Source organism: Plasmopara halstedii (assembly GCF_900000015.1).
Source record: "Plasmopara halstedii genome assembly, contig: Scaffold_3109, whole genome shotgun sequence".
Taxonomy (NCBI): domain Eukaryota; phylum Oomycota; class Peronosporomycetes; order Peronosporales; family Peronosporaceae; genus Plasmopara; species Plasmopara halstedii.
The window spans coordinates 138,914-148,782 of NW_020190012.1; the positions used below are offsets into that span (position 1 = coordinate 138,914).

The 9,869-nt window shown below is 46.6% G+C and overlaps 5 protein-coding genes across 5 annotated transcripts in view; 1 reads left to right on the top strand and 4 right to left on the bottom strand.

Annotated features, from left to right (window-relative positions):
* Window positions 1–586: 586 nt before the first annotated feature.
* On the top strand, window positions 587–1,106 carry PHALS_07337 (uncharacterized protein; the record flags this gene model as incomplete). Its single annotated transcript, XM_024720784.1, has 4 exons — window positions 587–619; window positions 732–776; window positions 841–897; window positions 954–1,106. The coding sequence occupies 4 exons, from the start codon at window positions 587–589 to the stop codon at window positions 1,104–1,106; spliced, it is 288 nt and encodes a 95-aa protein (XP_024585948.1).
* Window positions 1,107–1,351: 245 nt separating this feature from the next.
* Window positions 1,352–2,814, bottom strand: PHALS_07338 (FtsJ-like RNA methyltransferase; the record flags this gene model as incomplete). The annotated part of the gene is made up of 3 exons (XM_024720785.1): window positions 1,352–1,723; window positions 1,782–1,952; window positions 2,014–2,814. The coding sequence occupies 3 exons, from the start codon at window positions 2,812–2,814 to the stop codon at window positions 1,352–1,354; spliced, it is 1,344 nt and encodes a 447-aa protein (XP_024585949.1).
* A 280-nt stretch (window positions 2,815–3,094) lies between these two features.
* On the bottom strand, window positions 3,095–6,764 carry PHALS_07339 (myotubularin-like protein; the record flags this gene model as incomplete). The annotated part of the gene is made up of 4 exons (XM_024720786.1): window positions 3,095–4,371; window positions 4,437–4,496; window positions 4,562–4,657; window positions 4,712–6,764. 4 exons carry the CDS (start codon window positions 6,762–6,764, stop codon window positions 3,095–3,097), a joined length of 3,486 nt encoding a protein of 1,161 aa, XP_024585950.1.
* A 1,051-nt stretch (window positions 6,765–7,815) lies between these two features.
* Window positions 7,816–8,749, bottom strand: PHALS_07340 (5-carboxymethyl-2-hydroxymuconate isomerase; the record flags this gene model as incomplete). Its single annotated transcript, XM_024720787.1, has 2 exons — window positions 7,816–7,932; window positions 7,991–8,749. The coding sequence occupies 2 exons, from the start codon at window positions 8,747–8,749 to the stop codon at window positions 7,816–7,818; spliced, it is 876 nt and encodes a 291-aa protein (XP_024585951.1).
* Window positions 8,750–8,954: 205 nt separating this feature from the next.
* Window positions 8,955–9,869, bottom strand: part of PHALS_07341 (cysteine protease family) — a gene marked incomplete at both ends in the record, with an annotated part of 1,095 nt that continues 180 nt past the window's right edge. The window contains one exon of the mRNA XM_024720788.1: window positions 8,955–9,851. Within this exon, the coding sequence (XP_024585952.1) occupies window positions 8,955–9,851 (897 nt within the window). The remainder of the gene's footprint in view (window positions 9,852–9,869) is intronic.

A 9,869-nucleotide genomic window follows, 5' to 3' on the forward strand; every position in this document is an offset into this window, starting at 1 on the left:
GAAGACGTAGTCAGCAGCGAAACGAGACTTAAAAAAAATCCATTACCATTTCGTTTAAAAGCCACACCCTTGATCATCGCTATCTCTGCCTTCAGCACTTGCAATAACTAAGCGGCGTAAGCGCAAAAAGAAATTAAATCGATCAGTTTTGTTGAGTCGATCTCTAGCTCAAAATTGCCGATTTCGAGTACGTGGTTTGGTGGCGGCCGAAGAGCTTGAAATTGAAGATGAAGCTCAAGACGTTTTCAGGGATATCGACCAGAATTTGCACGTTTTGGAGAGCTTAGAGAGATTTTCATTTTTGGAAAAAAAGATGAGGATGAGGTAAAGACTGAAGATGGCGACGAGATTGGGGACGTAATCATTGCTTTTGTAGTCCGGAATGTGCAACGTCGGCATTTGTTGCAACACACGAAAAATTATTTGGTGGAAAGTTGGTGACATGCATTTGGAAGACACAGACTGATGATGAGATGAATTTTGATATCAACGTTAATGGAATTCTCACGCCTGACAAACTCCAAGAGCCGGATGAAGTGGATGATGTCAACGCTTCAATCAACATGCAAACATTAAGGCGTTTCGAATGAATGAAAATCACGGTGACTATGAGCTCTCGGTGCGATGCTAAGAAGGTGGTGGAAGCTTTAAATGGATCATGATATGGAGGTCGTGATGTATCTGCACAAAAGGAATTCAAGTGAGGTTGTAACTTATGTGGTGAAATTGAGCACACTCAAGTAAAGATCAAGCGCGCTACAAGCCCATTAGTTCAGGTACTGCTGCGATTAAGAATTGAAATAAGCATCAAGCTGCTAACGTGAACTTATCAAAATAAAGCCAATCGAGTCTGCAGAACTGATTAGTTTGTTTTTGAAGCGACTCGAAGCATTGCAGGTGAATCAAAAATAATACTGGACAGAAACCCACAGGCTGATCTTATACATTTTTAGGAACGGGCTCATAATCGTAACAAGGCTTCAAAGCGGTCACGGCGTTTGGTCATTGGTATGCACGAGGTTCGACGAGGTCTTTTATGTCGCAAGATTGTTTTGCTTGTCGTTGCCACAGACTTTGATGGGTTTAAAGCAGTCAAGCTTCGTTAGTAACGACCGCTAAGAGCTGAAGGTCCTTGTACTCGCTCCGATGAATCGGAACGTGCAAAGGCTTTTCTAGGCTTCTTTTTTTGCGCTTCTTTTGACAGCTTAATCTCGAGATGGCAGGAGAAAATTAGGGAAAGTACTTCAAAGGAGCGTGCGCGTCAGCTGAGTTGGTGTTTACTCTGTCGATGGCGCAAACGATCTCTTTCAGCAGATCTTGCAAACAAGCTGACGACTTCTTGACCTGATATTTATATTTGAGTCTTGCGCGGACTATTACTGCGAAGTTGCCAACATCGGTAGTATTGTCTTGGATCAACAGTAACTTCTTTGTTTTGTGCTTTTCTCTTTCCGGGGTTGGCAGCAAATTCATTGATGCATCGACAAGCGTGGAGTTGGCTCGTGCCAATAACATCATTTGCTGCCATCAAGTACTGCAGGAAGTTATCGTCGTTACTTAGCGATGTATTGTTGTGCAAAAAGCGTAGTTTGAAGTCAAATTTTGTTTCGCTGTAACTGTTTGTGAGTCGATCTTCTAAAACTGCTACAAGTTTGGATGTAGGTAAACCAGCACGCAAACCTCGTGCGACAAGATAGCGCTCGGAACTGGCAGGGCGGCAAGTCTAGTACAACATACAAATTAATTTTCTGCCAGAAGTTTGCGATAACAGTGGCACGTACGATGGGCTTTACAACTGCAAAGCATTTGAAAGATTGATGCAAAATCCAACAGATCTCTATCATAGCTGGTGTTACCAACTCAAATGTCTTACAGATGAAATCCCCGCCGATTCGAAGTGCAGCAAACATTGCAAGAACCTCTGCCAAAATTAATCGAGTCATTATGGATTCCTACACGACAGAAAGATTACCAAATCCATTTCATTTCATCACGAAAGAAGTGCGCTCCCACCTGATTCAATTGTGATCGAGCATCAGGAAATCCTCCATCAGCTACAGCCAGGTCAACGCCATCGGGATGCTGCCTTCGTACACAATCACGAAAGCTGTGAACGTTTGCAATCGAGTACAAATTACCCGTTCCGTCCTCGCCGTAACAAATTGTCATTGACTTACGAAATCTGGTAGGCAGGCGCCAATCGCAATCATTGGCTGCATCTTTCAGTGTGATGCCATAGCCATGACCTTCTATAGCGATTTGATCCATTTTCCACAATAAATATTCGGAAAACCCACCTGGTCCGCCACAAATGTCTGCAAAGCTAAATTTGTCACCACGTTCTTTTAGACTGTACGTCCATTGAAAGATATAATCTAAATTGGCTAGTTTCATTGCAGAGCGGTTTATAAAATGGTATCTTCCCAGTGACTCGAACTGATTCGTTGCAGTGCGAGCGGTGAGGAACTCAGAGCTCACTAACTCGTCGAATTTTTCTTTTTCCTGCTTGAGTTCTTGGAGCAATGTCAAGTCAATCAATTGTTTTCTTATCTCGCCAACCTCATGAATAATGTCTTTTGTACGATCAAGCGCAATTTCGAGTGCATCAAACCCTTTGCTCTGGTACAAAAGCGATAATAGACCATAACGTCCCACTTCAACGCTATTGATCGGAAGATCAGCTAGTTTGACTACCAGCTCTGTGCCAGGTAGAATTTGTGGAAGTTTGTTGATTTTTCTGTGGTTCATACGACGATTTACTCGACCAAAAGACGTGATCCCGATGTTCGCAATCAACTCTTCATTTTCACTCATCGCCTTTGTAAAACAATGGAGACTAATGATACAATTTATACTCTCGAAAAATTTAGTGGTTGTGTGTATTGTACCGGGTATATTTATTGTCAGCACAAGCACATTCGACTACCTATAATATACTGAGTACTGAGTACGAATCTATTGCTGTGCACTTAACGCTTCAAAACACACGCAGACTCACGAGGCAAGAAACAATTTGCCAGTAGTAGCTGAGAGATGCGACAAAGGGCACAGGAACAGCTTTGCAAGCAGTTAAAGCACCTATCACGTCTTACTGCTAGCGATCAACTGACTGCGAGTGAGCTGATCCGTCATTTACACTGCCATCACTTGGCACAGTGGCGTTACCATTTGAAGCACTGCTTGGACCCCTTGCAGCACGATGCACAACGGAATCCAACTCTGCTTCTAGCTGCAGTTCTCGTGCGACACTCTCGCTTAGTAATTGCTCCAAATATTTTATGCGACTTTGATCAGGAGCCAACAACAAAGCTTCGCGAATGTTGCGACCCTGTGCGCGCTGGCGAGTGCGCTCCTCCACCCCACGATGATATCGATCGACGACGCTGGCGTCAATAGCGAATCGATTTTCTGCCACTAAATCGACGTCACTACTTGCTGGCATTGTCATATTGAGCTCATCTGCTGTAAGTGGCGACAAGCCATCGTAACGTGCTGTCACACTTGCCGATTCTTCCGAGTCGTCGTCGTCGTCGCTCATGTCTGAGCAATCCGACAGCGTTTTTGTCCGAAGCTCATCGTAATCGTGAATCACGTCGATTTGTAACTCCACCTTGTCTTCGTCCAGATTGCCACCAATGGGCATTACAGAAGGGGCGTCCATGACGCAAGTATCGCGAGGACTTCCATCTTCATCAGAGCCGCGGTTTGAAGTGTCATCGTCAGGCTTCTCTACAGGGTCCATAAACTCCATATAGTCGGGATGACTTTCTGGATCCCACCGGAAAAACATACCATCCCACAAAACAACACGTTTCAGATTTGCGCGAGGGTAGAGCACCCGATTTGTTGGACGGTAAAGAGGATTTTTATATGGTGTTGGATTCTCCAACACTGGCGTCCATACCGATTCAGTGCGCTCCCATACTTTATCTAACACGCGCTCTCGCTCCGAATTGTATAAGAATGTACCGTATAGACCAGAAATGAGAGAGTCTGAGATGTGAAGTAGAAACTTTTCGTTAAACTCGAAACACGCCGGAAATTGTCGCGTCATTTGCCATACACAATCTAGAAATTGCAACATGACAGGTGATCGTTCGTTTGGCTGGTCAGTTATATCCTTTCCCACGCCAATTCGATCTGCAAACTTATGTCCAAAGGAACACCACTCCTTCTCTACAAGGCTGGCGAATCCACGGATAGAACGGTAAAATGGGTCGAGAATGAGTTGTGCCAACGCTACAAGCTGTGGCGTGCGGTCCCAGCCATCACTGCAATGTACTAAGACTGACGCGCCATCTTCATGTAGCACCTCTGCAACCCTACGGGCACCTGATAGCACGCGCATAACGTGCTTGAGCCATCGAGTGTCTTAATAATTTAAAGCGTTACAACATGTCAGCGCGAGCACATATGCAATTGTAAAGCAAACTCACTTTCAAGACGATTGTGATAATGTTTGTCTCCATCTTCAACGCTGCTTGGGCTAACAAGAGCTAAATCGATTGATAACCAAGTTAAATTTGATACATCACAATTTCAAAAGGGAGCAAAGACGTACATTTCAAAGCATCTAGCGACTCGCGCATTTTGTGGATATTGGCGATTCCCATGAACTCAATGGTCGCGTTGTCGTAATGCTGTGAATTTTCCACACCTAAAAAAATGATAGTCAGTATTAAATCGTAATATTCGAAAATTTCATCGTTACCTTTTCCTTTTAATCGATTTCCTTTTGTAGCAATGGGCTTCCGGGCATCAATTATGTGAAGAGGAGGTGCCATGTTGGAGCTATTCTTGTTAGCTGAGTCACGGTACGCGCGTAAAAGTATCCGATCTGGCTCGGATCGATTGCCTGCCATGCCGTAATTCGGCTGACTTGAGCGAGACAAAACGCTCTTGTTCACGGGATGGCGCCACACGACAACTGGTAAGCGTGCGCGGGATCGAAAGCGAGCCGACTGCACAAGCTGTTCCTCCGACATGATAGACGGTACAACCATCAGCTGGGGATATGTGGGACTGAATCGAAACTTGGAATTCTTTAGAAGGCGCCACGTGATGGCTCCATCGTCTTCCGTTTGTTTTTTGGCTGACAGAAAGCCAAGACGCTGGTATTCAGCAAAAGGCGAGTACACAAACCATCCATTGTGCTTTTCGGAAATTGGACAGCCACGTAATTTGGCCTTTTCCGTGTGGTAATCAAATGCAAACAAAGCACCAATCATATTTGGGGGCTTCATTCGCAACGTAAGCAAATTAAGCCAGCGAAAGTCTGGAGTAGATGGCAGCTGGTCGTATCCTTTCTTGCGAGAGTACGCGTCGTGCATAGCGAGTCGCAAAGTACGCAAATCTTTGCACGAAATAAGCAACATGAGCCCGTCCCGTGTTATGACGTCGATGGCTGCAAGTGGTAACTCAAACGAGCCAAACTTCCATGACGCGTCGTAGGGAACAAATGTGATACGATACGATGTGATCTTCAGCACGCCTTGTACTGCACGGTCACTCTGAGACATCACGACTAAATTTGTTACACGCTGCACATGTTCCAAGACCGACTCTCCTGGAAGCAACTGAAAGTGATCGCTTATGAGTGAGTCCCGGAGTTTGGAGCGTTCGACCGTGCTAGAGACCGTTGTCATTGCCTCGTCAGCTGGCTCAGAGGGTATACGAGACGGTGTGGCTGCCGTAGACGTCTTTTTGTTGAGCATCACCTTGCCCTGCTCTAATGCCTGAACAAAATTTGCCCTGTCTTCTGTACTATAAAACGTAATCTTTTTGTTCACACTAGCATTTCCCGTTTGGATCTTTAGTTGCATCCCAAGTCTCGACTGTGGCTTGGCTGTAACAGCTGCACAACTGTACTCTTCGCGCTGGTCATGTGCAGATAGAAAATAAAGCATTCGTTCATCTACGTCCACCTGCAGTTGAATGCTTGCACGTTTACTACCAAGTTTTTCCAAAACACTATCGCTTTTCTTGACGGTAAACGTAAACCGCGTCACTTCCGACGATGGTGCAGCATTGCGACTAAAGCCAAAAACATTACTGCTATGTGTAGATCGACTGCGACCGTTTTCCACTAAAAAATTGCTAGGATCGCTCAACATGTCGGTCGGTCGCGCTCCGGAAGTGCCAGAGTGTCCAGGTCGTTCAAAAAAGCTGTTGCTGTGACCGTAACTACCAAGCGAGCTGCGTCCTACTGCCATGTCCGGACGTGGGATCTCCATGTTGTATCTTGGGCTTAAACGGGCCTCTACACTTGTTGCGTCGGTCATGTCAAAAGTCAAATCCGTTCTGCTGCCTGACGGAGCTGTTGCAGCCCACTTATTGCCACCGTAGGGACTTGGGGGTCCCGTTGACTTGTATCTGCCGGCGACAAAGTCGTCTGAGCCCTGTATTGATATTTTCCGTCGAGAAGGTGTCCTTGTGTGACGTATAGGACTAGAGTCAGCTCCTTGAGAAGCAGAAAAGTGAATTATGGACCTAAGATTTTGACGTAAAGGCATGGAATGACTACCAGATAGGTTTGCGGTCGGAGCAGGTGGTGGAGACTCGCTCTCTTCGCTTGGTAGCTTGCCAATGAGTTTCCATACGTTCGTTGTGGCTTGGCCGGCTTGTGCTAAATTCTTCTCAGCCATTAGCAACTTTCCAAGCGTAGTTGAGTCCATCGTGGACTGGCGCTGGGCCAAGTACGCGTCGTCCTGGTCGTCAGCAGGGACTTCCGTCGTCATGGACGCCGGCATTTCCCGAGCGTGCATTAGCAACTTAAATTTGGCAGAGAGCGAACAAGAGAGAGAGTCTGCGGGAGAGACAAGCAGGGGGGAGGCTTGCTATCTCTCTTATCGCCGAGACCGCTCTATTGTAACCACGCGCGCGCGGGCTTTCCTTTGTGCAGTGCTGGCTCGCTCGTCGGGTTGAGGAAAGACCCAGGAGCCAATCAGCGCTCGAGATGATCGAGTCTCTGGCTCGATAGTGAAGTCAAGTTTGATTCAACCAAAAGACTAGCTGCCTTGCTTGTTCAAAGACTAAACGTTTTGCTGACCAAGGATTGCAGGATCACGTCAAGATGGAAGGTAGGTGGTAAGATCGTTGTAGCGACGACTGATGGAAGTGGGTTCTGAAGCTTTTGTAGGGAATATTGGCTTTGAAATTAAATACTTCACCTTGAATAATGGACAGCATGGCACATTCTGACAACAGATCGCCAAATACTATCATAACTCGAAAAAAAAATCACTTCCTTGACAATTTACTTCATCGTATACAACTGGGCTTACATGAATAGAATTCATGTTCACGATCAGCACAAAGGAAATACTCATCACGTCAGATGCGGCAATCTAAGCACTTTTAGAAAGTGGCTCTTCAGCGTGCTCGCTGCTTTGTTGCTCCCAATCTCTTAGGACTCTCTATCATACAGTTGTTTTGTTGTACCGCCACATCTGATTCGTAGGTTATGAGCCCTTTATCGACCCATGTCTAAAAACGCAACAGCGTCGAGGCATCTGCAAATTCTGACTCAAGTCCACCATTCACGTAGGCATTGTTTCCATAAATGCCCTAATTGAATCGCTAATGCTTTGCAGCCCCGGTATTACTCGCTACATGGCAATTGTACATACTGTAAACATGTTCTGTGGGCGGCACGAAAGTGCAGATGCAAGCGGATAAGCTCTGCAGTTATATTGCCTCCTCTAAACCATACATACTTTCAACTAATAAATCGATTACGGTGCGATTTGCAAACGACGCGAAGAAATGCTCTGATCTCGTGAACCAGCAAACTCCATCTAGCTTGTCACTCTACGCTTACAAAGCTGAAGCCCCAACAACAGGATTCACAAGTTTTCCAATGCGGTCAATCTCAACCTCTACCATGTCGCCTGGAGTAAGGAAAAGCGGTGGGTCGCGAGCAACACCAACACCCTAAACCAAGATTAAGTTAGCACATTCATCCATCGAGAAGCACGACAAAGCGTCTCACCTCAGGAGTTCCAGTAAGGATCAGTGTGCCTTTCGGCAAAGTGCAATCTTGAGACAGCTGACTAATTAGCTGCGCAACCGAAAAAATCATGTCGCCTGTGTTTGACTTTTGCACCTGTTCACCATTAAGGTAGGTGGCGATCTCGAGTGTCTGCGGATCTGGAATGATTTCAGGCGTCACAAGTTCTGGACCCAGCGGACAAAACGTATCAAATGTCTTAGCACGACACCATTGACCTCCACCTTTCTTTCCCTGCCATCGACGAGCTGAAATGTCATTTGCACAAGTGTAACCACCGACGTACGTCAGCGCTTCTTCTTCGGTTACATTACAAGCAGCTTTGTTCAATACAACTGCAAGCTCGCACTCAAAGTCTACCTCAGGAGGGTCTGAGGCAACACGAGGAATGACCACTGGGTCATGTGGGTGCTGTAAGGAATTGACACCCTTGGTGAAGAGCACAGGGTACTTTGGTTCTGGCATATTCGTCTCCTTAGCGTGTTTGCGATAGTTAAGGCCGATACCCAGGATCTGCGATGGCACTACAGGCGCTAAAATCTTTGCGACGGTAGCAGTTTCTCCTGTGAAAAGTAGAGAGCCCAATATATCATCATTCTCCACGAGCAGAGCAGTAGAGCCGTCATCTGTGCGCTGGCCACAACGAGTCACGCCGTTCTCGTCCACAAAGCGCGTGAGCGCAGTTGCTTTACCATTCAAATGCGGCTTCGATGAGTGTAAGCGGTGCGAGGAAAAGGTCATGAAGAAGAAAGAGTTGGATCTGGTGGAGGAGCCACGGCGCACGAGACGCGACAACATCTGCACGAGATGTTGTTTGGCAGTTCTATGCATGCGGGTTTTCTACTTCAAGTTAGGATTTGTCGTGTAGATTACATGAGGTGTTGACAGACAGTCAACGATACTGTACGTATATTTGCTTGAGACATAAGGTCAACGACGGCCTAAGTTACACTTTGGGGTACAACATATCGGTGAGCACGCCACATGTGCCCATGTCCTGCGTGCTGCGGCTAATACGAATGTAGCCATCCTCACCCCAATCTGTGCCCCATGAATTTTTAATTTTGATAGTAGTGGCGTCATAGCCCACAGCGAGCACAGCGTGATCCACCTTCTGATTATCACAAGATGACATGACGCCACTCTTGTACTGCTTCCATGCTGGATTGTTCGATATGACCGAGACGACCACAGGTTGCTTTTGTAAAGCTTCAATCAGCGCACTTTCGTTTCCAGCTGACAGTTTAACAATGTCAGTAATGCCTGACTTATGGCTAGCGCAAGAATTTAGACACTCAGCAGCATTGTGAGTTTCTGCTGAAGTATACGGGTAGCTGCTCTCCAAGCAAACGCCGTTATCGCGCGCATACTCCATTGCGTACAGCGCAGCGCCACCACCGCAGCCAAAGCTTCTTCTTTCGCAGCTCACAATTTGCTGCTTTGAGTAGGTGGGCGCTATTTTGCCATCGTTCGCGAGGCATTGCGCAGCCTCAATTGCACTCATAGAAGCAAATGCCCAGCAACTACCACACTGACCTTGTAAATCAGGAGGCTTGATACAACTTGATGTGCTCCAGTCAATCGTTTTTGGAGCATCTGTTGTTGATGTTGTAGACTCAGCAATCTTGTGCATGCTCGATCGACCAGAACCATCCGCAGTACTTGCTTGTGTTTCAGCTGATATACTAGGCGTATTTAAAGCTGAATAAAAGTCAGCCCGCTTAGGTTGGATCGGGGTATCCTTAGCAGGGGCTGGAACGGGTACAGCAGGGACTGGAACACGCACAGCAGGGGCTGGAACGGGCACAGCAGGGACTGGAACCTGCACAGCAGGGACTGGAACCTGCACAGCAGGGACTGG